We start from the raw sequence: 26809 nt of genomic DNA on the forward strand, positions 1-26809 counted from the left end.
GGGGGCACATCGAGGAGGATCCACGGCCACCGGGGGGTGTCCGCAGGGAAATGGGGAATGTCCACGGAGCATTCGAGAAAGGGTGGTGTGGGGCATCAGGGGGCTCTGAGAGGCGTTGGGGACTGTCCCCGGGCAATCACGGGGGTCCGTGGGGAACTGAGAAGGGTACACAGGGGCACCTGGAGGGTCCGTGGGGCATTAGGGAGGGAGCACTGGAGAGGGTCCACGAGCCACTGGGCTGTCCACGGAGAATTGGGGGCGGTCCATGAGGTTTCACGGGCGTCCTTGGGGCACTGAGCACTGTCCAAGGGGCATTTGAGGGGGGTGGTGAGGGGCACCTGGAGGATCCATGGGGCACCTGCAGGGTCCGCAGGGTATTGGGCAGGGGTCACGGGGCATCAGGGGAGGGATGGTCCCTGGGGCATTGGGGGAAGATACACAGGGCGTCAGGGAAGGTTCACAGGACACTGGTGGGTGCCTGTGGGACTCTGGGGGCCATCCATGGGCATCCAGGAGTGGTCTGTGGGTATCGTGGCTGTCTGTGGGGCTTTGGGGAGGGTCCATGGGGCAAAGGGGGACTGGGTTAGTGGGGTAGTGGAGGCTGCCCACAGGGTGGGGGAACGGTCCAAGTGGCATTGGGGACTGTGTGGCCTTGGGGGGATTCCAAGGGGCATGAAGGTGGGTCCCTGGCCTGGTGGGACATGTCCTGTGGCTCTGCAGGGGGACTCAGGGCACTGGGGTGGCTGGACTGTCACAGGAGGCACTGGAGCTGGGATATCAGGGCAGATAAGCCAGGCACGTTTGTATTTCTGGGTGTTTCAGGCCAGGGCCAAGCAGGAAATGGAAATGGGCATGGACACGTGGGTGTGAATGGGATTTGGGATTAGTCATCAACGAGTGCTTAGAAGTCTGCTGTTGATTTAAAAAATGAACTCTCCGTGACTTCTAGTGGGATTCAACACTTGCTGGTGGTCCCCATCCTCTCCCCCGGTCTCTCTCCCTCTGCCAAGCTGAAGGGGCAGCTGTAGGTCATGGAGCACACAGAACCTGGCTCTTCCCTCCAGAGAGCTCTGGGAGGTCCCTGCAAAGGAGAAGTGAAGGAGAGGAAGGCCAGGAGCACTCAGTCCTGTGCCCACAGCACTCACACGTGCCCCCAGGTTCCCACCCCTGCCCCCAAGGCCTCTGTGTCCCTGGCATTTCCTTGGTTGCCCTTTGTTCCTGGGAGAGATTTCTTTTCCTCCCTCTGCACCTGCACCCAAAGTGCCTCAGGCAATGTTTAGATTCCCTGAACTCCTCTGCTGCGGGCTTGGGGTTGGAAAAGAACTTAAAGATCATCCCATTCCAACCCCCTGCCATGGGCAGGGACACATTCCACTATCCCAGGTTGCTCCAAGCCCTGTCCAACCTGGTCTTGGACACTGCCAGGGACGGAGCATCCACAGTAATTTGCATCCTGGGTTCTGTTAACAGACAAAATAACCCTTTTTTTTTTTCTGTTGTTATTACTTAATTTATTTTACAACACACAAACACAACATTGTACAACATAGTAAAAAAAAAAAGAAAAAAAGCAGAATGCCAACAAAACGCCGAAACATTACAAACATCTCAGGGGAGTGAACATTCCCCTGTGCCTCTGGGCCACCCTGCAGGGTTTGTCTGCAGGTCGTGGGTGGGTGTGGAGCTCCCCTGTTTGGGGTGAAGCTCACTGGGCAGGCACGGCCAGGCGGGGCAGCAGCGGCGGGGCCCTCTGGCTGCGCTCGGCTGACATGTGCTCCAGGCGCTCCGTGTAGAACCCATTGAAGTCCAACCTAGGGGGAAAAACACACCCGAGGAGGGGGATATGTGAGCAGGAATCTCCCCCAGGACACCCACATGGGATGTCTGTGCTGTGCCACGGGTGTTGGTGACACCTTTTCCCTGCCGATGCCTTTGATAGCAGGCCTTTGACAGGGAAATGTATCGGGAATACTTCCCGAATATATTGGGAATGACCAAATGCTCACGGCTCTTCTCCAGACCACACAGAGGCGTGTTGTATGGACAAGGGTTCCTCAGTGCCTGCACCTTCCCAGCCACCCCCCAGCACTGCTGAAACCCCAGAGCTCCCCAGCACTGAACTCTGGCACTGAAACTCCCACACAAAATCCACACAGCACCACAAAATGCTGAGGTTTCCACCCTCACCATCTCCTGGCTAACACTGGATGCTTCCCGTGGATCCACAATTCACCAACTCGAGCGACTGGTCAGAAGATGCTCAGCCACAGCCACAAGTGACACTTGGAAAAGCCTCTCCAAAGCACTCAATACCAGGGATACCACAATCCTATCTCCCTGATAATCCAGAGTGATGCCACCTTCCCATGGCAGATCCCAAAGCACCCACATGAGCCTGTGCAGCTCGTGCACTCGTGTGCCCTGGATCACTGAGCAGGCAGTGCAAGCCCGTGAATCACACAAAAGTTACTCTCTCCCTTTCTCAAATTAGGCTGCTCCAGTACCAACTGAATGGGCACAATATTTGAGTTTCATGTTGCTTAACAACCTCACACAAACGGCAACAAATTGTTCCTTGACATTTTTTGGTGCAGGCAGAAAACAGAGCCTCGACAGATGGAATTTATCTGTTGCTCTCTCCTGGTTGAAAAGCTTTACATTGCCTTCGTCCTCGAGGAGTGGTACCAGGGAAACCTGACACTGAGGTGAGAGTACTGACCAAGTTTTAATTCAAACACAAGGCCAGGACTCATTGCTTTGAGGACCTGTTCCATTTCTAAAGCTGCTTCATTCTCAGCTCAGTGACTTGCGGATTTTGCTTGGCTTCCCTTTTGTCTGTTTTTAGTTTTAAGTGATCTGTGATAACCATTTCTTCAGAATTTCTGTGGTGCTTCCTCAGCATGTGCTTACATGGCAGTTTCTTGCTTTGTGGCTGTTTTGTCAGTGGGGTTTGCACCACTTCACGTCCTGGTAACCTACTCTGAGCTCAGTTTCCTCCCAACTGGTAAAGGAAGGATGCCTGATAACCGCACTGATGCACAAGATTTCTAAGAATGTGGACTTAACTAATCCGGTTGACAAAATGTAGTTCTCCTTTTCACTCCTGGGATGTGTTGGAGTGACTGAAGAGTTCCTGTAGTTGCCAGCCCTTTGCCAGCTCTCCCAAGGAAATGGCTGAAGCTGTGTCAGGAGAGGTTTAAGTTGGAGATCAGGGAAAGGCTCTTCCCTCAGAGGGTACTGGGCACTGCCCAGGCTCCCCAGGGAGCTGCCAGAACTCCAGGAGCACTTGGACAACACTCTCAGGGATGCACAGGGTGGGATTGTTGGGGTGTCTGTGCAGGGACTCGATGATCCTTGTGGGTCCCTTCCATCTCAGGATATTTTCTGATTCTATTCTATGACACACTTGAGCAGGACTTGGGCACCAAAGATCTGCCACCTCTGAGCTGTGAAGGAAACCCCCTGCATCTCCATCTCATTTTGTTTAATGCCACAAATAAAATGCCTCAGTTATTCAGTACTACAAAATGTGCTAACAAAAAGTGTTAACTAGGATCAAATAAATGATGAGCAAGTACCAGAACTGTGAATTTTGTTATTTATCTGACATGCTGATGATCCCTGTTGGAAAGCAGTCCCATAAAAAGGTTATAAAATTCAAAGAAAAGAGTGGTATGTCTTATAAACTCTTCCTTATAAACTCCCTCAGTCAAATATGTTATTTCAGATGGCAACTGTCTCCACTCTGCTTCTCGGGTTCCTGTTGCCATAGAGCCCAGGCCTCGAGCCAACAATCCCTCCAACCTGAATGGGAGCTAAATGTCACCTATGGGCATTCATTGTGGGGTTTCCACCCTTTAAAGCACCCCTGAGCAGCCTATGGGATTGGAAAGGCAGATCCCATGAGCTGTTAACATCCAGTATTTCTGCTAAGGAATATAAGGAATAAGGGACATCTGGCTTGACAGGAGAGGTCCCGCAGGTCCAATGCCTTGGTGAAGACTCAAGTGGTCCCAGAGAGTCCAGACTAAGGGGGCACATGATAGTGATGACAGTCCTGGTGGCATAAGGACTGGGGCATGGAAATAAAGGGAGGGCAAAGCACCCAGGCCTTCCTCTGAGCCTCTGTGTGAAGCTGAGGTCACTGCCCACAGCACAAATCATGGACAGAAGCACTCTATCATCTGCATCATCACACTTCTCCTTTCCCTGAAGCAGGAAGTGCTGGTTGCAAAATCCAACCTCTCCGTATTTGGGAGAACCAGCTGCAGAGGTTTCACAGCTCAGGAGTCACCTGCTGGCCCCAGCTGAGCCCCCAGAGTGGGCTGTGACACTGATGGAGCAGCTCCTGGCGGTGGCACCCTGGGCAGGCTGTGGGATGCAGCACCAGCTTGTCCCACTGTCCTGCCACGTGTGTGACATTCACACCATGGCAAGAGCAGCAAATTTGGTCTTCAACACCGTGTTGGCCATGTCTCCTGTGCCCTAGGACCATAGAGTGAGTTGCCATCAAGATCTCCTGGATGGAGCACCATGAACAAGCCTCTCTCTTAGAACTTATACAGGAGATGGCAAAAATTTTTAAAAAGGATAAAAGAGGAAGCAGAGCTGGAGCACTGAGGAACAGTAAATGCTCCTGCCTGGGTGACTCAACTGCTTGTGGTCCTGAATCTAACCTGAGTCTGGATGCTCCTGTGACACGCAGGAGTGATGGCAGCCAGGGAAGAGGAAGAGCTTAATCCTGCCAGCCTTTTGCTACAGATGGATCCTGCCTGTAACCTACAACAGCCTGATGATGCTGAACTGGGATGTTCAGGCTGATGAAGGGTGACATAAAATGTTGAGAAGCCACACCAGCCTTTCCCAAAAAGTCATGCAGAGACTTGGCTGTCCTGGCTAGTCCTGAAAGGAACAGCAATCAATTGTACAGCTGGGGCCTGCACTCACAGCTACAGTTTTTTTGAGAAATTCCAAGATGAGGAGAAGACCTCTGACTCTGGTCACTTCAGAGATGGAGTGAACTACAGTTCTTAGGGCTGTGGAGGAGGGGTCCTCACCTCTATTCCCATTTAAGGGACTCAGCGGCACCCACGGGAGCAGCTCTGGCGGCTGGAAGCTCCTCCCCTGACAGGGGATGGAAGCAGGAGAGCTCAGAACACCAAGCAGCCCTGGGGAACTGCCAGGGGCTGTGTAAACCTGTGGCAGTTGCTGGACAAGAAGTTCCCAGAAGAGAAGGACAATTAGGAGCACAGTTTCCTGTGGGAATACTTTACCTAAGAGTGTTTGTAAAGTGCCAGGAATCCTGACAGCCCTGTCAGATGCTGTCAGAAACGGCACCAGGAGGGGACAACAATCTCCTTAAGAAACATTTGTAAAACATTTCCTCTCTCTCTGCTTTCAGGTGTAGCACATCTCAACAGAGGTGTGAGGGTTTCAGCCAGCCTTGAAAGATATCCAGTACAGATGGACAGGGAACACAACTTCCAGGGTTTTTTTATTGAAAAAGCAACACAGTGGTTACAAACCCAGCAGCAAAACTTCCATCTGCTCTCTCTCTCTCCCCCCTATCCTGTGTACCTGACTTTCACGTATTTCTGAAGGAATTTTGATTTCCAAGAAGCTGCTTATTTAAATAAATTCAATATGGGAACTTAAAATAGACACTTTAGGATCAAACCTTCGTGTGATTTTCTCACCTTGGAATACTTATGCTGTATTTGGGAATTGGTTTATTCACTGTCTCCACAGTGAGACAATCCCCAGGAAAGCTAACGCTACATTTACAGTATTAAGGGACAGATTTCACATCATTCAAAGTGTTTTGGGGTTTTTCTAAAGCCTTTGGTTGAAATGCAAAGCAGAATGGTCTGGGTTGGAAGGGACCTCAAAGACCATCTCATTCCAACCTCCTGCCACGGGCAGGGACACCTTCCTCTAGCCCAGGTTGCTCAGAGCTCCTAAATATACACATTTCTCTGTTATAGTGAACATTTCCTGAGCTGAATCTGGAACCCATGGGAGGGGAAGTCACAGACAGAAAAGACCTGGCTCACCTGTAGATGATGTTGAGCATGCTGTGCTCGCAGTCATTGGTGCTGTACACGCTCAGTTTGTCCAGCAGGTCCAGCAGATGTGTGGAGAAATTGCTGTCGAACTTGTTGATGGTGGCTTCAAAGCCAGATGTGAGGTGCAGGTTGTCAGCATGCTCTGCTAAAAGCTGCCAAGACAAAGGCAGAGTGGCCCCATGTGTTTGCTGACCTGCACTTGCCAAGGGGCTGCAGTTACTCCCTTCATTCCCTAACCTGCTCAAAAATACTGCCATCAGATTTCACAGTTGCTCAGCCTCTGAAATTAACCTTTCAAAGCCCTTGGTAGTTAAGAGCCCTGCTGTGCCCAGCCTGGGAGAAGCCCAGAGTAGATCCCAGATGAGTTATCCACAAATATATGCAGCCATTGCTCATTTTCAAACAGGAGGAAAAGCCAGTAGGCACAAAAAATGTGTGTTGCCCAAGACAGGCTGTGACCTCTGGAACTCTGTGACTGCAGTGGTGATGCAGATGTGTGCCAGAGAGGCTTCCAGAGGGACAGGAGGATCTGCTAATCACAGAGCAAATTCCCCTGTGCATCAAGACAGAAATATGGACAGGACAGATCTCTCAGGTAGGAGAGCCACAGGCTGCAATGAGCCCTATTCACACTGGGAATGGCAAAGTGCTGGCATTTCAGAAAGCCTGGATGTGGCTCTGCACAGCTGAAAACACAAGTAAAAACTCAAAAAGCAGTGCAGAGACTGCTGTGGGAGACAGGGCCTTCAAAACAGACTTTGAGAACTCCAGCAGCCTCCACACTGCCCACAATTCCACAAGGATTGTGCCTTTGGGACCAGAGGTGGTCTGGAAATCAGGAAGGGCTATCTGCAAGTGCAGAGTGCCAGCCAGGCCCAGCTGTCCCCCCTGTGTCCCACCTTGTTGGTCAGCTTCTTCTTGGCAGCCTCCTCAGCACGCTCCTCCTCGGTGGGCGGGCCCAGCATGGTGCCGTGCTCCAGGGTGAGCCTCTCCATCTCCCCGTCCAGCTTCATGCTCTGGGTGAACCTCTGGCAAGGACACAGCCACAGTTGGGGACATGGTGACAGCCTGTTTCTCCCATTGTGGCTCAGTTCTGCCCTCCCTCACTCCCAGGAAGGCTAACTCTGAGACTGAATTCAGCATGCTGATACACACGTCTCCCCAAACCCACTGGAAAAGGGGTTTTAGAAAAGCTTTGGGCTCCCTGATGCTGGCTGGGAGGGTCTCTACAGAGCACAACTACTTACACCCCAAGAGAGGGAATTTGGTCCATATGAACCTGATCTCAACATGGAAAAAGGAGGATTTTGTGGAGTAAGAAGCCACAGAAACCCTTTGGGAGAGAGTGAGAGTTGTCAAGCCCTAAAGCTGCTGACAGAGGGAACAGAGGCAGGACCACGTGGGGCTGCCAAAGGGACTGCCAGGGCTGGCAGTGGCACAGGGAGGCTGTACACACCTGCATGCAGTTGGTGAACATGACACACACAGACATCAGCTTGGAGAAGATCTTGAGCAGCTCTGGGTTGGTGAGCATGCAGTCCTTCAGGCAGTTGTCCAGGAAGCTCGTGTGGTGGCTCAGGACATCATCAATGTTGGATGCCTGTGACAGGACAGCCCAACAATGACAAACAAAACCAGGGCTGCTGTGCTGCTCCACCCTGCCCTGGCAGGGACCTCTCAGAGTGAGAAACTCCTCGTGCACCTCCCAGAAACATCCCCAGATGGAGACTGCATCTGCTTTACTGCCTTCAGCAGCCCCTCAAAGGCTTTAAACTCTTGATTTGTCACAACACCTCCCCACGGATCATGCCTGCTTTAATCACCCAAGCCTTCCCCTGGAAAGGACAGAGTTATCTGCTTTATGAACTTGCACTTCCTTTGTTTTTAAATCTGCTTGCCATGGCCACTCCCACCTTCACAACCTCAGTAAAGTCAGCAAAAATAAGAGGAAAAGTGAAAAAAAAATCAAAGAATCTTAAATGTCAATAAACTTATCAAACTAAACTTATTAAAACATAAGGCTATTCAGAAATATGCTTTAGGAGCCACTAAGGAACTAGGACGTGCACAGTTGAGAGGATTCTGTAAGATTTTTGTTCATCTCTGCTAGTCCAACAGGCTGTTGTGGTCTTGAGTTTTAAATGATAAACTGAGCTTTAAATTACTAAACTCCCTCTCACTCTGCACAGTTATGGGACGTGCTGAAGCTCAGAACACAAATCAAGCTTAGGAAAGAACCACAGGACTAAAATTGTCAAGGCATCCACACTGCTCCAGCAGGACCAATGCAGGAAACCACTCCCACATCCCTTTAAGCTCCTGCAGAACAGGGATAAATGCAGCTTTCTAATGTAATAAAGATGATGATGAAGTTGTGTTGATGAAGAAAATGATGTTGTGAAGATGAAGATCGCAGCTACAAATTTAGGAAGAGAGCACCTTATCTTCAGGTGAAAATGCACAAGAGAGAAGCGTGACAAATAAAATGCACCATGAGGCACTACATGAGACCAGTGAGGATCATCCTTTTCCCCCCTAAAATACAAATGAAAGGAGTAAACAGAGGCAGGATAACTTCAACAAGGGCCTGCACTCAAGTTAAGTAAACTGAGTGATACATTTTGCAAACCTAAACTTGCAACAAAATTAAGAAATCAGTACAATTCCCAGATTATCCAGGAGCTTGACATATGAACTCTTCTCATTCAGGAGGTCTTGCCAAGAACATGCAGAGACACTCACAATTCTAGACCTGCTCCCTCCTGTGAATTCTCCAGAATAAAAACACGACAGGACATCAAAAAATGTTGGTTAGCAGACCCCAGAACAACTCCTCAGGGCACAGTAAGGCAAGATCAGTTGATGCTGAAGATCCACAAGGGCCATCAGACAGTTGCCAAGAGAGCTGGTGTTGGGCTGTCTGGTACCTCAGATGAGTGATTTTGAGGGTGTAAGAGAAAAACGATGTGCAACCCAGAAGCGTCTGATCACAGGGTGACTACCAGAGGGATTAATAAGAATAAGAATAATAAGAATAAAGGCCTTTTTTTATACCAAACATTCCCAACATGCCAGTCCTTGGCAGTTTCATGGAAGGGAAAGCACAGGCTCTACTTGTAACTCATCCAAGCAATCAGCTGGAGACGCCTGGACTGGTTTATGATCTTTGCACTCTGCATGCACCTTCCTTTTCCACAGCTCTCTTCCTCCTGTCTATGGGAATGTTGAGCAGAACCTGCCTTTACATAACAGGGAGCAGAGTGTGAGCTGAGCAGAGACAGGGGGATGCAGCACAGGAAGGAGATGTATGACTAATCAAGCAGGAAGGTGGTGCAGAACAGCAGCACTCTGCAACGTGGCAGGAACAGCAGCTCCCAGGTACATAATGCCTCCAACAAAATCGACAGACACCTGCAGCCACTGGAATTAGGCATTACATTTGTTAAGACTTCCATTCCAACTTCACTCACCAGCTTCAGGTTCTTCTCCAGAATGTGCCATGTTGGCTCCATCACTTCAAACATCATGTAATACTGGATATTCTGCACGAAATTCAGCATCCGCTGCCGCAGTGTGAAAGCACCAGCAAACCTAGGGGAGAAATCACACCCACACAGCTCAGAGCTAGCAAATGCCACGGAGAACTATCACCAGGCTTGCACAGCCAAGCAGAGCTAAATATTTCTGTCCTAGCAAATACCTTGCTGCAGTGTGAGAGGGATTATAAAGTCACTGCAAATCATCTCTGATTATTTTCCATGGCTTTACCTCAATTAGTAGAGTCAGAGCTTTGAACCTGTCAGAGACCTCAAATATCTGCTTATATAAACCTAAAATTTTGGTATTAAATATTAAAGCAACTTTACAAACAACTAGTGAGTGAAACCTACAATGTTAAAAATTGATGTCTCTGAGCCTGTAAGATATTTGTAAGGATTTTTTCACCTATTATTGTCTGAGCTATGCCAAAAGGTATCTAATTAACAAGAAGGAGACCCAAAACTGAAAATAAACAAACAAACAAACAAAAAAAAGGCTGTACCACTTAGCTGAATGCAGGGAGAATTGCTTGGCTGTCTTATTGCTGATCCAAACGTTGCACAGCTGCCTTTCCACGTGCTTGCAGTAGAACATGTGTCTGAAAAGCATCTGGTACCTTGTCAGTGCTTTCCTGGAAAGAAAGGAGAAGCCCATGCAGATGAAGGCCTGTTCTGATCTGATTGACAGACTAAGCTGTGAAGGCTGAGGCTGCTCAGAGGTAGAGACTTTACACAATATGTTCCTCACGCCTTCTGATCTGCACTGAACTGAAGCAGGAGAGTCACATTTGCAGCCATCCCAAAGAATTCCTCTCCAAGGAGACTCTCCTCCGTATTTCCTGCCTGTGGCTACATCACCAGCCTCCTTAAATCCCTCGAGCTGCATGCAGGGGTCACTCATACATGGGCTGGGAGGGACGGTTCAGAGACTGTGGTCTTGTACCCACTGTGCTGGAGGCTGCCATGGTCACCCAAGAATTCACCAGGATTTTAGAATTCACCCAAGAATTTAGGAAGGTTTTTCAGAAAAGGGGGAGGAAAAGCTGTAACCAAGCTACAGGCAGCATTACCCCACCAGCAATGCACTGTCACAAGCAGATGGGGCTGCTTATTTATAGCTCTGGGACTGGATTCAGGTCTGTGCTCAGACACTTCAGCGTAGGTGTCTGCAGAGCTCCAGTCGATACAGTTCAGGAAACCTTACCAAATCCTATTTTCACTTCCATAGCTACCACCAGAGCTAACACACTCTGCTGGGAAGGAAGAGACAAAATTCCAAAAGTGTCGCGTCGTTAGGAAAGTCTCGCTGATTCAATGGAATTTTTAGAGGGGAAATTAAGGGAGGAGTTAATTGCTGGCATCCAACAATTTGAAATCTGCCACTCAATTGCTCACGCAATGCTGTTTGTCCCATTTGCTTGTGGCTCACAGCAGCTTTTCTCCAGGGAAACAAGAGGCAAATTCCTGCAGAAAAATGAACCACTTGGTGCCTCCCAACTCAGTTAAATGCAAAATATCCTGTTACAGTAGCAACAGCCTGTATCCTTTGAGTCTGCAACCAGGAATATCACAAAGTGCATTTTTTCCTTCTCTTCAGGTTTGAGGAATGTTTGATTCTCGCATGGAAAACCTCTTGTGAGAGTAAAAGCCTGTTTTTCCCTCAGTGGATTACCTGTTTATGATGAGGGACAGAGGCCACTTCACGATGTAGTCGAAGGAAAAGGCCTCCAGGCCACTGAGGGTGAGCTCTGTGGGCTCTGCACTGATGATGGCCTTCTCCTGCTTTGTTTCTATGGCCAACACCCTCAGGAGCTGTGTGATGAGGTCATGGGGCATCAAGTCGATCTGGAAGGGAAGAACAGGGAAAAAGTGAAGCCATAGGACACCCACAACTACTGTGGAACAACAGGCAAGGCGCCCATGGTCAGAGTCACTCTCCAGTTGTCACACCAGCTTAGGAAGCAGCAGGCACACACAGATCTCCCCAAACCACGGCAGGCCTTCTGGTCAAAGTCAGTTCTCTTCTGCTTCCACCCATTCTCACCTTTAAATCATCCTTGAAAGGATCAGTGTTGGCTGTACTCATTCTCAGGGCTAATTCCAGCAGAGCCTCCAGCCTCGTCGTTATGATGTCATCTACAGGCTTCTTGAGTTCCTCCTCTGTCAGATCCATGAAGTGAACAAAAAAGTCCCCTTGATCCATCAGGAAATAGTGTTTTATAGATCTGCTCAAGAAAACAAAGGGACAATTGATTACTTTTCTTAAAGCCCAGGTTAATCCATACCAAACCTAAAGGAACAAAAGCAATCAATTCAACGAGCTGGCGGGGTTTGATCACAAAGTGTTTCTCTTTCTGGAGAGCACACAGCCATAAATAACCAATTTGGAGACTAGTCTTTTATGGATGTCTCCTCCTCCCTACCTCCTCAGTCAGGACACTTCTGTGCAGTCAAATCAGGGCTGCTGCTGTTCTTTTTTTTGCCTAGAAAAATGCAAAAAATCCCCTAAGAGTGCTGGGTGCAGGCTCCTACCGCTGTCCTGAACAACTCCCAGATCTCCTCCAGCCGAGGGGTGGCTGCCAATTCTGAGCAGAATCCTGGACTCCTCTCGATGAACAAATATCTGTGCTGATTTTTTAAATCCAGCTGACTTTTGCTGTAACAGGACACATATATTTTGATTTTCACCTGGCACCAGGGAGAGTTACTTGCAGTGGGCATGGAGCTTGGAAGTAGCTCTGAGGTGAGCCTGGGTTTTAACCAAGTGCTTGGCCACAGATCACACATGATAACTGCAGGCTTTGGAACAAAAATAGGAGCACAGCCATAACACAGTGTGGCTCCAGACTCCTAATCTGACTGGGCTAGACAAAACCCTGACCTAGTTCTGGCAACAGCCTCCCAAGGAAGTTGGACCAGAGACTCCCAGACATCTTTCCCACTCAACATTTCTATAATTTTAGACTTTTGTTTCTCCCCTCTTCAGGGAAAAAAACCCAGGTCTTGTTTTTTAGGTCATCCTTTCTAAATGGAAATAGAGAGAACACCTTGGTAATATCCCAAGAGAACAGAGTTAACTTCAAAAATTTATGTCCCTTAGCAGAACCAATCTATTTATCACGCATTTAGTAAAATAAATCCAACCTCAGATGAGCCACCAGCTCTTTCTCCTCCATCAGGAAGTCCAGAAGAACTTTGCTGGCATAGTTGTATGCTTTTTCTATTTGTTCCACATAGGCTCTCTCTTTTAAAGTGTAGATGACCTCTTTGGCCACAGGGCAGGTGACATCTCGCCCACATTCCCGCACAACATTCAAATATTTCCCTGAAATTAAAAAGAAAGAATGTCTCATACTCCTATCTGCCATACAGCCAACAGGAAAACTTCCACACCACTCCCTTCAGGAGGAAGACATGCTGAGAAATGCTTACACTACATTGTGCTGAAAGCTGGGAAGGATTTAGGCACCTTTCAAAAGATGATACAAAATTTTAAAATAGGCACCTGGTATCACATTTAAGCAGATTTAGAAATGGTTTTGTTTCCCAGTGGTGACAAAACAACTCTGCAGGTGATCTGAAGCTCTACAGATCTGTTGCTCTGCTTCCCAAGTCACTTATGGGGGCTTTGTACAAGGATAAGAGGTTGAATGCTTAAATTAACACTCAGACAGTCAAACCTCAGCTGCCCATCTCCATCCAGCCAGAAAACCTACCCACAAAACAGCACTGAGACAGACAGCTCCCCTTGCTGCTGGGCTCCTTTGTTTTACTGAGAGGATTTGGGGTTCTTGTGAAATCTGACTCTATTGCTCCCAATTCAGCTGGACAACCCTATGAAGTGGCAAGGCATGGTGACATTTCCTTTCTCTTTACCTGTGCTTAGGATCTTGTCAGCCATTTTCTGCAAGAAGGAGGGAATCTGTTGCTGAACAACAGTGTATCTCTGATCCCAGTACTTGTCATTATAGTCCTCCTGAATCTTCTCCTTCTGCAGCTCATGCTCTTCCACCATGAACTCACTGAACAGTTAAAGCAGATGTTTAGGGGTAGGAAGTGGTACAATGAGTAGCACAAACTTTTGTAGACCTGCAAACTGGTAATGTGATCTATCAGAAATAAGGTCTCATGAGGACACAACCAACCAAAAACTGAAATCAGTCTGCGTGTGAAGCAAGAGGAAAAGCATTATGCAGTGTCTCTGATGATCTGCATTGAGAAACAGAATTCTACAGGGTTCATAAACCAAGGCTAAACATTATCAGTTTGTCAGTGCAGGGGTGAGGAGACTGGCCTTTGTCCACCTTCTCACCAGCAGAAAGGCATTAATTTCAGACATTTTATCTCCAGCTTTGCCCCCACCTTAGGATTCTGAAAATGTGGGAAACAGAAATGTTGCATAAAATATGAAATACAGAAAAATGCTTCAAATGACTCTACAAAAGCCAAAAAACTTCTGAGAGGGTTGTTTCAGGCCCTCAGGTGATGCAGACTTCACAAAGCATTGCAGTATTTCTGGAGTTTTGCATTTCATTTTCATTGCTTAACTGTTCTTTACCTGTATGGATCATTAATGATGCCTCTATATATCCACTTTTCCAGGATTTCAAAGTAAGGCACGCTGGCTGCCTTGGTTAAATACAGGCACAGCTCCTGGGCCTGGCTGTCCCCTGTGTAATTGAAAGTCTTGTCATGGAGCAAGCTCAGAGTTGATCCTCCCATACACTCACCCTTATCCACAGAAGTAGCTGGAATTGAAAAATACCAATATGAGACACTTGGATCCTGAAAAGTTCGAAAACAAAACCCTAACTGGTCCCCAGATTGGACATGGCCCCCGGAGCAGCCTGTGTAGCTGTAAGCAAGGGCCTGGACTAGGAGCTTCCAGGGACTCCTTCTGGTTACACACCCACAAAGAGCTGGAGAGGAGCCTGGAAAGCAGCTGAGGAGGGGCAGCAGTGGTGGATACAATTGATGGGAAGGGCAAGGGCTGTGAAGGTCAAAGGCACAGAGGTGCCTCCTGACAGCTCCAAAGGCTCATTCAGCCCTAGAACATGAATGCTCTCCTCCAGAAGATGTGCAGTGCCCTCACGAGTACAATTCCCCCAGGCTTTCTTCTTTAATAAAACAGGAAATCAAAATGAGACATGCCCTGCCTGTTTGGCTACCCTGAACAGTTCTCACAAGCTGGCAAAATGTAAGGACTGTATTTTGGATATTTACCCAGAGAAGCCAGAATCTCCAGGGTCCTCATTGTGGGCTGGATGTAAAACCACAGCTTCTGCAGTGACAGAAGGCCCTGTCTCTGAAGATGCTCCAGCTGGGTAATTAATATCATGTATTCCTTGATTAGAGTCCGCATGGCCGCTGCCAGAGCATGATTTACCTGCCCATACTCAAAGGAAGACTTCTCCTCTATAAACCTGTAAAAAAGCAAAATGAAAGCTCTTTCAGGCAATGTAACTTGTGTAATTTTCAGGAACTTCTGCCTTCAGGACACTGTGCAGGCCCACCAGTAGATCCCGTGCTGGAAAGGACACCAGTCCCTATCCCTTATTTCCAATCCCAGAAGGGAAATAAGAAGGGAAAGCTGTAGGAAGATGTTTCCTCTCCAGCCACAAGGGAACTAGAACCATTTGTAAAAGCGCTGTGTAGAAAGTGAGAACCAGCACACAAAGGTTCTCTCAGTCCTGGATGCCCAGAGGGGAGCAAAAAGCAGGAAATATGGAGAAATTCATAGCAGAGTGGGAAGAGAAGATAGAACAGGCAGATTTATCCTAACTGCATTTTACCTGAAGTTGCCAAGGCCAAGACTGGAAAGAACAAAGGTGTGTGAATGAAAAAGTGAACTGGCAGCACAGAGGAAAAATGGGAAGGGAGGGGAAGGAGAGGAGAGGAGAGGAGAGGAGAGGAGAGGAGAGGAGAGGAGAGGAGAGGAGAGGAGAGGAGAGGAGAGGAGAGGAGAGGAGAGGAGAGGAGAGGAGAGGAGAGGAGAGGAGAGGAGAGGAGAGGAGAGGAGAGGAGAGGAGAGGAGAGGAGAGGAGAGGAGAGGAGAGGAGAGGAGAGGAGAGGAGAGGAGAGGAGAGGAGAGGAGAGGAGAGGAGAGGAGAGGAGAGGAGAGGAGAGGAGAGGAGAGGAGAGGAGAGGAGAGGAGAGGAGAGGAGAGGAGAGGAGAGGAGAGGAGAGGAGAGGAGAGGAGAGGAGAGGAGAGGAGAGGAGAGGAGAGGAGAGGAGAGGAGAGGAGAGGAGAGGAGAGGAGAGGAGAGGAGAGGAGAGGAGAGGAGAGGAGAGGAGAGGAGAGGAGAGGAGAGGAGAGGAGAGGAGAGGAGAGGAGAGGAGAGGAGAGGAGAGGAGAGGAGAGGAGAGGAGAGGAGAGGAGAGGAGCTAAAGCTGACCCGAATAAATTGTCACTCATTTCATAACCTCACAGTTTAAATTAAGCATGGAAGTTAACACCTGCACAATGGCAGATTCTTCTTTCTCAAAGGAGAGCCTCCCCTGACAAAAGCCAGCTCAGTACCTGGTTGCTGCCACAGGAAGAATCCTGGTCACCAGCTCCTTGATGGACAAGTCCAGGTTTGGATCAAGGGAAAAGGCTCGGTTCTGCCTGCCCACCAGGGCCTGTGCTGTGATGTACCTTCCATCCACACCAATCAGAACGTACAGCAGGTCCTCCACAATCATGGATTCCTGGGAAGCCAATGGCAAAGTGCCTGTTTCCAAACAGGAGACAAAAAAAAAAGACACAGTGTGCCATCATCCACCCCTTTAGTCTTGTACCTTGCTTTCCTGGAGAACAGAATCTTTTGCTTATTTTTACTCAAATCCCGTTAAAAGGATCAGACATCCAATGCCTGTGGCCAAGAGAACACCAGGCACAGCTCCTGATGCTGATCCTTCCACCCACGAGGGCCCAGTTACTTCCAACACCAACAACTTCCCCAACCTCCCTGCCACCAAAATATTAAAATACCCAGAAAACAGTTCAAATACAGTCACAAAGAAAAAAAGTGCCAAGTTTTGCTGAGTGGGAACATCTGAAGAGCATTTCTGAATGAGAACAAAACACTACAAATTAATGCAATTTCCCCTGTGTTTCACATACCTATTGGTACTGTTGTGTCAGTGCTTAGACTGGTGCCAATTAAGAAATCCCCAATAAGTGCAGGTCTCTCATACACCCAGGATGGAAATACTGGAATGGGCTGACCAGAATTCTTCTTGTTCTGCTTATCTCGGAGGATTTTTCGTGTAAGCTCAAGAGGCTGTTGGAAAAAGAGAGAGAGGGAAAGAAAGGAAAAAAACAGGAGACATTCAGGAATCCAAGAAATGTTTCATTTCAAGTAGAAATTGACTGCAAACTGACTGATGGACTTGAGAACAGAAAGTAGAATAGCTGGTATTTCAGTAGCATGGTGTAGGGTTTAATTTCCCAGTACCACCTAGTCTATTTGCCCTACTGCTGCAAAAAAATGCTTTTTTTTTACACGTTTGACCTTTTTATGTGGAGGGACATCAAATAATGCTTTTTTGCACCTGTCCACACTGGCCTGGGGCACACCCCGGGAAGCAGAATGGGGATGTGCACAACCACCAGGCAGTGGTTGCTGGTTTGGAGAGAGCACCACATGAAAGCAGCAAACTCCTTCCAGAAGCACCAACATCCTATCCCAGGGGCACTGAACACCTCTGAACTCAATGCCAAATGCAACCCAGACAAATCCACCCACAGAGAGCTGGAAAATGATGGAGTTTTTTGCTCTGAGTGGGAGTTGGCGAAGGAAGTGAGCTCTTGAAGACTGAAAGACTTTCCACCCCCAGCTCTGACATTAAAATAAATGGAGTGCAAGATCAATCATCAGCTGGGGAAGCTTGTGAGATGCACAACCTACATGAACATTTGGAGCCTCAAGTGCACAAACACAGGGCTGATGAAGGCCATTTCTGAAACTCCACAGATGTGTGTGTGTGAAAAGGAATATGCACAGACTCATTTCATTTTCTTATTTACATCATGTGTGGGTGATCTGCTAAAAGGACCTCGATTTCCTCTGCTCCCCTAACAGAACTGGGACTTTCATATGGAGAAATAGGAAGCATCAAGCAAGCTGCCAGCAATTCAAAGGATGGCTAAACCCCACATGAAACTGCAAACCTCAGCTGGCTGTATGAACATGTTCTGCCTGGGAGAAGGGCAGCCACCAGTAGCTCTTCCCAAATGGCAGGCAGGAAAAATTTCTTCACTGAGAGAGTGGTTAATCATTGGAACAAACTCCCCAGGGAAACGGTGGTGTCACCACCTCTGGAAGAGTTCAAAACACGAGCAGAAATGGCAGTTGGGTTTAGTGGGCATGGTGATATTCAATCCAGGGATGGACTTGATGAATCTCTGATTTTATTCCATAACAAGAGGCAGGGCACTTCTGCTGCAGTTCAACCAGCTCTAGAGTGACTTTGTTAACTGGCAAAGGTCAAGAAAGTCAACATTTTGGCTATAAAGAGCACATCCACCTGAAAGGGAACACTTAACTTTCCCCACCTCGATGAATCCTGGACCAAAACTGGTCCAAGCAGTAATTCCAGGCACTGCATGATCTCTCTGACAGTGCCAAGTAATCCCAGGGCAGATGGCACAGCACTTGTGGCACTGGTGACAAAGCACATGTCTCAGGGGCATGAATCACCTTCTCTCTGCAACTCGAAATTTAGGTCACTGTCACTACAGGCTTCAACAACAGCCTGGAGAAAAACTCCCAGGGCTGAAAACACGGCCCTCAGGTGGCACCTCAACACCACTGGCACAGGGTGGCAGTTTGCCACTGTCATGCTTAGGAACCTGCATGTGACATGCTGAGCAATGGCAGTGCCAACACCCATGGAGGGAGATAAAGGGCTCGTCTCTGAGGTCCATGAACACCTCCAACTCCATTTGTGACCCTCATGGACACAAGATCTGTGTCAGAGGCTGAGCAGACCTAGCACTTCCAAGGAATGTCCTCCTGTCCCAGCCCCTATTGACTCAACAGGCCCAAGCACCAGCTCATCAGGGCCTTTTAACACAGTTCCAGCTCTTTAAGTCTGAAGAGACCACAAATGGAGCAGCAGGGAAGCACAGATCTTGGCTTGTGATGGCATTTCAATGCCTCTGGCTGTGAACTGCACATCCTAGAGAATGGCACTTCCAGGTCTTTCCTCTTTTAGCAAGTTCACACATAAATCCTGGTAAGAAGATCAGTTATCTCACTGGAAATTCATCTTCCCTTCATGATCTAAATCACCCACTTGACTCAAGATTGTCTGTGAAGGATCTGGATGAGTCAGGCCCAGTGTCTGTGCAGTATTTCAGTGTATGTAGGACAAGGCTGGTCTCACCACTGCTGACAGGTTGAGGGGTTGGACTCTTTGTTTAGGATTTGAGTTCTCCACCATCACATTCACGTAGGGCCCTTCAAGCCCAGAGTCTCAAAGTATGGGACATGGAAGGTCCATCCCTCTTGCCATCGAGGGCCTGAAGTGATCTGAAGCTTGTCCCATTAGATTTTGCTGACTGGGCATGAGAAGGCACTATGGACCTCTGAGCATCTTTTCCTCTCTCCCCTTTGTCCAAAGAACTCACCATACACTGCTGCCCCTCTGCCTTCTGCAGCCAAAATGTCCTTATCTTGACCCATGTATTTTTTACCTCCTCACTGTCTTGTTTGTCAGGTCAAGCCACCACAGTACAGGTTTTTATACATATAATGACAGGAAATAGAATTTGGGGTTTAAGTAATAAATCACCCTTTTGCACTCTGACTTCATGACCTACTACTGTTAATGAAATGTTTAACTGTTTGCCAAGCTTGTGTCTCCAGTCGGTTTTCCTCCTCCTTTCTGTCTTTTCCATGATGCCAGGTTGCTCCAAGCCCTGTCCAACCTGGCCTTGGACACTTCCAGGGATGGAGTAGCCACAGCTGCTATGGGCAATCTGTGCCAGGTTCCTCATAGGGAAAAATTTAACAGTGAACTTAACCTTAGAATAACCTCAAAGAATTTAACTTTAACTGACTGCAATAGGAAAAGGCCACTCTTACTAAGAACAGCACCAAGATCTAATGTGATCTGACTAACAAAAGGGAAGATTTTGTGCCCAGAGCTTGGGAAGGGCTTTGTACCTGCTGTGCACTGGAGTTGGCTGTGACACTGCCCAGCTGCTTGCGCAGCTCCTCCAGCTCCTGCAGAGACATCTTGGAAGTGGATGAGGGGATGGAAAAATTCGTGCTGCTGCTGGTGGCTGCGTTTGCTGCAAGCTCCGCCCTTTCTTTAGCATTTTGTTGCAGGTAATGGAGTGTCTGTACACAGGCAAACAAAGAAAAGATTTTGTGAATGCTGGGCAGCACAATCTAAAGAAACACATGACCATACCCTGGCTGTACTGAATCTAATCAATCTCTCTTAAAAAAAATCTAAATCTAACTAATCTCTGTCCCAGTTTTCCACGTCTTAGTGAATTATACCAAGAGGAGCATAACTCTCAGTAGGGCTTTAATAACACAGTAAAAGCTACAACTGGTTATTTGTTGATTTCTACAGATTTCACTGAACTTTACCACCAGCTGTGCTTGAAATCATTGCATTGCTGCTACTCTTCAACATCCAGTTCTGAACAAGGAACCAACCTCTTTGTCTTCGGTGAGTTTGGACAGCAGATAAACTAAAGAATCCAGATGTCTCGTGTTTTTAGACTTCAGCTCATCGTACTTCTTTAAAAAATCTTCAGGAGTTCGAGAAAACTCTGCTATCTTCACCTGTAAAACACCACAATAATAATAAGTGGAGTTACAGTTAAAACTAAACGAAGTCAGAGCACACACAGCTCAGGCTACAAAGACACGAAGTTTCAGACACAGTTAGAGACTTCCTGGCACTTAGAGCTTGAGTGGTGGATTGCTTTTAAAAATGAAAACAAAAAGCAGTCTTATAGCCATAAAAGTATGTCTGGTCATGACTGCCAGGCTTTAATCCCTACTATTTGGGTGATATTCTCAGGTGCTAGCCATATAATTGCATTTAATACAATTTCATTTCCTCATGGAATCATAGAATGGTTTGGGTGGGAAGGGAATTTCAAGGTGATCGTGTTTCACCCCCTGCCATGGGCAGGGACACCTTCCACTATCCCATGGTGCTCCAAGCCTTGGACGCTTCCAGGGATCCAGAGGCAGCACCAGCTTCTCTGGGCACTCTGTGCCAGATTGCCACATTCACAGGGAACAATTTCTTTCCGATATCCCACAAAATTACCTCCTTCTTTGAACTTGCCCGCACCCTAGTCCTAACAGTCGTTAGGATTCTTTCCCCGACCAGACTTCACACTTCACACCCACAACCCCAGATCTGACCACCCTCTCCTTTTCCCTTTTTTCCTTGCCCAAGGCGAGACCAGGAGCAGGCGGGGAGGACCTTGGCGCTGTGTGCAGAGACGTTGGTGGTGACGTAGGGCGTGCGGTTCTTCTGCAGCAGCTCGATGTAAACCTCGGCGCCCTCGCCGCCGTGCACCCGCAGCAGGCTCAGCAGCTCGTTCACGTCGTGGTGGATGCGGAACTCGCTCATGCTCCCGGCTCGGGCCACCTGCCCTGGGGACACGGGAAGCAGGAGTCACCCCACTGCTCCCAGGGGAAACATCCCGCGAGGGGGACGCTTCTGGAAGGTGGAGGTGTTTGGCTGGGACAAAGGAGAAGGAAGCGAACAAAACGGGGATGGACCTCAAAGCCCATCTCATTCCAACCCCTGCCACAGGCAGGAACACCTTCCACTATCCCAGGCTGCTCCAAGCCCTGTCTAACCTGGCCTTGGACACTTCCAGGGATGCAGGGGCAGCCTGGACTGCTGCAGCTCAGACAGCTCCAACCATGAAGACCAAGGCTGGGGGAGAATCTTAACTTGGGGCTGGCTGACTTAAAATCCCAGCAGAGGATTTTTTCATCTCAGAAAGTACTCTGGTTGGTGTCCTGACAGGCTGACCCTGCTGCTGCTTCTGAAATCACCCCAAAGCAGTTTTCCCCAAGTTTAGGGGTCTTCCTATTCCACTCCCCACTTTACTAACTTCACTCAAACCCTGCAGATTATTTAAATAATAACTTTAATACTGACACAGAGCCCTGAGATGAGCTCAGCAGGTCAGAGCCCGGTGCTAAAAACACCCAGGTTGTGGGGTCAATCCTGGAATGGGCCATTCACATAAGAGCTGGATTTGATGATCCTTGTGGGTCCCTTCCAACTCAGAATATTCTGTGATTCTGTAAATCAGAAGACCCTGAGTTAGGAGTCACGGATATACATAAGGCGTTTCATGTGACACCTTGAACAGACCGTACCAAGTAGATACAAAGCAGATCCATGTATCAAGCACAAGGACACACTTTTGTTTTGCCAAGATCATGGAATCGCTTAGGCTGGAAGGGATCTCTTGGTCCAACTCTCCACTCAAAACTGACACAAATTAGAACAGGCTGTGTAGGGCCTGGTCCAGCCCAAGCTTAAATCTCTTTAAAGGCATCACTTGGGGCCCTGATCCTACTGGGATTTCCCGCGGGCTGAAGTGCCGGGGAGTCAAGGATGTAGGGAATGAAGAGAAGCTGCGGGAGCTAGGCTGGCTCGGGAGGACACGAGGAGGTGCCTGCTGGGGACACCAGCACGGCCGCAACTACAGCGGTGGGATTCCCATCCCCGGGACGACCCGACGGGCCCGGGCACGGCTCCCAGGCACCGGCTGCGGGTCCCTCTGCGGCCCACCCGGAGCGACCTGCAGGGCAGGGCATCACCTCAGTCGCGTCCTGCTCCGCCCCATCCCATCCTCCATAGCCCACCCTATCCTACTCTATCCACCCCATCCCATTCCAGCCCATCCCTACCTGCCCGCCCGGAAGTGCCGCCGCCGGCGCCGGGAAGAGCGCCCTGCGCACGCGCAGTGCATCAAGCGGCGGCGGGCTGAGAGCCCCGCGCATGCGCAGAGCGTCAAGCGGCTGCGCGCGGGACGATTCCGCGCATGCGCAGAGCGCCCCGCGATGCTGCCGCTGCCGCCGCGCCTTCCCCTCCTCCTCCGTGAGGGGCTCCCCCGGCTCCCTCAGGATCCCCCATGCCCGCGTCCCCCTCAGCCCACGCCGCCCTTCACCTTCGTCCCCCGCCGCCTCCGCCTCGGCCCCCAACACCCGCTCTTCGAGGTGAGGCGGCCCCGCGACCGGGGCTGTGTTGGGGCCGCCCCCAGCGCGGCTTCCCCGGGAGCAGAAGGGTTTGTGCTGTGCTTTGCAGCCCTTCCCGCCCGCCAACAGCCACTCTCTGCTCCTCTCTAGGATGGGGACGTGCACAGGCACCTCTACCTGCAGGGCGTCCTCACCAGCCTGGAGGAGGTGGCCGAGAGACCCAAGTAAGTGAGGCGGTCTCGTCGCCACAGCTGCGGGCGAGCTCCGAGTCCGCCTGTCGTGGAATCAAAGAATGGTTTGGGTTGGAAGGGTCCTTAAAGCCTATCTCATTCCTCCCCGCTGCCATGGGCAGAGACACCTTCTGCTATCCCAGGTTGCTCCAAGGCCTGTCCGACCTGGCCTGGGACACTTGTAGGGATCCAGGGGCAGCCGCAGCTGCTCTGGGCTGCTGCAGCTGGCACAGCTCCAACCGGGAAGGCTGGGGGAGAATCTTGGTCTCGCTCTTATGATTAAAATCCAGGAAGTACTTCTGTGTTGTGTGAGGTTCACCTATGGATGCCTCTTAAAAAAGCAGTGGCACAGATTTGTCATCCACAATCGCGACTTTTAAGTCACACAGCTAATTTATTACCTAGTGGCTTGTTTATTCTTCATCGAAGCACTGTTTAACAGGAGGATGATCTAGATGATCCTGAAGCCATAATGGTTAATAAGTTTCCAATGGCAGATAAGTTTCCAGCTGCCAGCACCATCATGATCTTTGTTCCATTGCACCTGGCATTTAATTTTAAGTATTAGTCACAAAAAAATGCCACAAGAATTGTGGCTGCAGGTGTGGGTCTAGTCGAAGGTGGCAAGGGGTTGGAATCAGATGAGCTTTGTGGTCCAATCCAACCCAAGCCATCCTGGGATTCTCTGATAAAGTCATCTAGAGGGAATGTTTGCGGCTGAAATTAAGGCTCTAATTTAGCTTAAAGCGTGGATGCCCTGATTTCCCTGCAGGGTGTCCGAGTTCAGCTGCCACATCTCTGGGTGCAGCCAGGTGTTTGACACGCTGGAGAGCTACGAGCACCACTACAACACCCTGCACAGGAACGTCTGCTCCTTCTGCAAGCGCTCCTTTCCCTCTGGGAACCTCCTGGACATCCACATCTTGGAATGGCACGACTCCCTCTTCCAGATAATGGCCGAGAAGCAAAATATGGTGAGCTGCCATGCCCAGCCCTTGCCTCGTGGTTGGTGTGCACTTGTTTTTTTTCCACTTGTGACCTTTTTTCTTTCTCCTCCCTGCCTTTCAGTACCAGTGTCTGGTGGAAGGCTGCACGGAGAAGTTCAAGAGCAGCAAGGACAGGAAGGATCACTTGGTGACCGTGCACCTTTATCCTGCTGATTTTCGGTTTGACAGGCCCAAGAAGGTGAAATGGTAACTGCAGAACTTTGTTCCTGTCCTGCAAGGAAAGTGTGAGGGAATTAGGATTGTTCAGCCTGGAGAAGAGTAGATCTGAGGTGACCTAATTGTGGCCTTCCAGTACCTGAGGGAGCTAGAGGAAAGGTGGAGAGAGACTCGTTACGAGGGATAGAGTGCCAGGAAAAGGGGACTGGCTTCCCATTCCCAGGGGACAGGGTTAGATGGGATATTGAGAAGGAATCCATCCCAGATGGACTTGTTTCCTTATGAAGTACATTTGATTTCCTTGGCTCTGGGCTCAAGTGGCAGCTCCTGAGCCAGGATGTAAAATTTTTTCTCTGCAGTGGCTCCAAGCACTCGAGCTCTCCTCTGGAGCAGGGCACCAGCATGCCCATGGATGTGAGCGTGGAGATGGCAGAGCAATTCCAAGTGAATCCCATGGAAACAGGGCCTGAGGAGAACATGGAGATCTCTCAGCCTGCAGCCAGCCCCGGCCCCTCGCTGCCAGAGAAACGGCTCTACAAATCCAGGTCTGTGCTTTGGCCTCTGGGGCAAAGGGGGCTGGGACCACTCATCAGTCCTTTGCAGCATTGCTTGGGGTGTTCCTGTGGTGAAGATAAAACAGGCAGGAATCTCATGTGTGCTTCCAGAGCCATTTGTGAAAGAAGAAAGTGTAGGGAAGAGCAGAATTGTGGAAGCTGTGTTAGTCTGCCCACCTGATCTCTCCCCAAGGTAGTGCAGGATGCTGCTTCTGCTCCTCATTATCAATCACTGCAATTGCCCAGGTGTTACATTTGGAAACACACCTTGTTGTAAAGAGGCTTCCAGGACAGGAATGTGCAGAGTTCACAGGAAATCCAACCAGTACTTCACCCACTCTTTAAATCATTTGGTGATTTACATGTCCTGCTCCTCCCATACCGTGCTCTTCCCACTCTGGGAGCTTAAAACGCCCCACAGAGCATTAAGCATCCCAACGAGCCTGTGAGGGCTGGGCTGTTAACATGGATTAAAGCCTGTCTCCCTTTCCAGGATCCCATCCACAATTTGCTTTGGACAAGGCGCCACCCGAGGATTTAAAGGACCACGGAAGAAAGTCTGAAGGTCAGCACAGCAGATTTTGTGCATGATGAGCAGGCATGGAGCCAGTGCCACCAGGGATATTTCCAGTTCCCACTCCATGGAATAAACCACCCAAACCAGTTAAAGCTCTGCCAGCATTTGGGCACGGGTTCCTGATGTCAAACAGAACTGACACCACCTGACTGAGTTAAGAATCCACAAGATTTTAGGAAGGGGAGCCCAGAACATGTGGTGAGGTGTTAAGGAAACTGTCCTGCAGCTGAAGCTGCACAGGATTGGGTGTTTTAGTTTTTGTCTCTTGGGGGTAAAAAATGGATTCAAGAAGTTACAAGATGACAACATGACTGTATGGAAGCTGGAATCACTGAGAAAAGAAAATGGAGGGAAAAAAAAACATTAGTCCTTTGTTCTGACTTTCTCCATCTTGCTGAAGTCTCCTCTGCACCCCAGCACCTGCTCTGAAAGGTTTGTCTGGGCCAGGAGAAGCATTTTCACAGGGAGTTAAAATAAAGTGACTTCCAATCAGGTGAATAAATAAAAGGAATTTTTACAAAATTGCTTCATAGAGAATTTAAGTGCTGTTTTGAAGCCCAGGCAGGGTCAGACGTGTGGAATGAACCTCCCTCCCTTTGCTGCAAATGCTGCCAAAACCAGGTTGGGATGGAGGTGGTTTTCCCGGTTTCATTTCCCTTCCTTTGTAATCTCATCCTCTTGGAAAAAAACTAGAAACACAGAGCCACTGGTCTTGGGATCCTGATGAATCCTGACACTCAAAAATTTTGCATAAGGGGAAAAAATGAGGTTTCTGGAACAATGTTTATCCAAGAAGCTTAGGATCTATAATTGCATTTTTTTTCCCTTCCCCCTCTCTTATGAGGAAGAGAAGATCAAAGGGGCTTTGAAAAATCCTTGCAAATGGGAGCAGGGAATGATGTTTACGGAGATGTAGGAGATTTCCCAGCGAGTTTTAAACAGAGCGAAGCTTTTTAAAACTCATCCAGCTTGTCCAGCCCTAATCCCTGCTCCGTGGGCTCTGGGGAGTGTCGTCTCCAGCAGGGAGACCCAACACCCACACAACTGCCCAGGGACATCTCTCAGCAGAGACCAAAAATCACTTCCCAGCACTAAAGCTGCAAATGAAGCTTTTTCCCCCCACTGGGATATCAGGGAAGGGGAAGCAGGCCCCATCTATTGGAGATGCCTGCAGGCTTTGGCATCTGATGGTACAAAGGTCAGGCAGCAGCCTAGGCTGCTCTTATGTGCTCAGGTGCACCTGACCTGGGAATTCCTTTTTCCCCAGAGTCCAGGGTCCCCGAGTACCTGCCCTTGCTGTTGGGAAACAAACTGAAGTTACAGTTACAGCCTCAGGGCTCCTGACTGGCTCTCTTTTCCCAGAGTCCATGGGCAACAAAGTATTTCCCAGCTGGCCAGCGGCTGTCAAAAATCCTTATTTCAAGCCAAAACTTGGATTTCCCATCTCTCCAGAGATCCTGCACTGGCAGGAGGACACGGACTTGCCTGCCCTGGAGAGCC

The 26809-nt window shown here is 49.1% G+C and overlaps 2 protein-coding genes across 3 annotated transcripts; one reads left to right on the forward strand and one right to left on the reverse strand.

The window, feature by feature from the left end:
• Positions 1-1482: 1482 nt before the first annotated feature.
• Positions 1483-21214, reverse strand: TUBGCP2 (tubulin gamma complex component 2). Its single transcript, XM_014882291.2, has 17 exons — positions 21047-21214; positions 20263-20391; positions 19759-19935; positions 16710-16869; positions 16125-16317; positions 14828-15027; positions 14163-14352; positions 13481-13626; positions 12749-12929; positions 11649-11829; positions 11277-11449; positions 10108-10236; positions 9536-9656; positions 7522-7665; positions 6965-7093; positions 6054-6217; positions 1483-1811 (listed from the first exon to the last, which is right to left on the reverse strand). Exons 1-17 carry the CDS (start codon positions 21194-21196, stop codon positions 1706-1708), a joined length of 2673 nt encoding a protein of 890 aa, XP_014737777.2. The 5' UTR covers positions 21197-21214; the 3' UTR covers positions 1483-1705.
• A 1404-nt stretch (positions 21215-22618) lies between these two features.
• ZNF511 (zinc finger protein 511) lies at positions 22619-26803 on the forward strand. Of its 2 annotated transcripts, XM_088168591.1 has the most exons (7): positions 22619-22806; positions 22936-23009; positions 23788-23989; positions 24084-24208; positions 24538-24723; positions 25226-25297; positions 26672-26803. In XM_088168591.1, exons 1-6 carry the CDS (start codon positions 22651-22653, stop codon positions 25293-25295), a joined length of 813 nt encoding a protein of 270 aa, XP_088024717.1. In that variant the 5' UTR covers positions 22619-22650; the 3' UTR covers positions 25296-25297; positions 26672-26803. The 2 variants fall into 2 exon arrangements, with proteins under 2 accessions (XP_088024717.1, XP_014737718.2); XM_014882232.2 differs by lacking the exon at positions 26672-26803 and having other exon boundaries at positions 25226-25834.
• Positions 26804-26809: the final 6 nt, after the last annotated feature.

The sequence above is a fragment of the Sturnus vulgaris genome, chromosome 8, assembly GCF_052056855.1.
Source record: "Sturnus vulgaris isolate bStuVul1 chromosome 8, bStuVul1.hap1, whole genome shotgun sequence".
In the NCBI taxonomy this organism is placed as follows: domain Eukaryota; kingdom Metazoa; phylum Chordata; class Aves; order Passeriformes; family Sturnidae; genus Sturnus; species Sturnus vulgaris.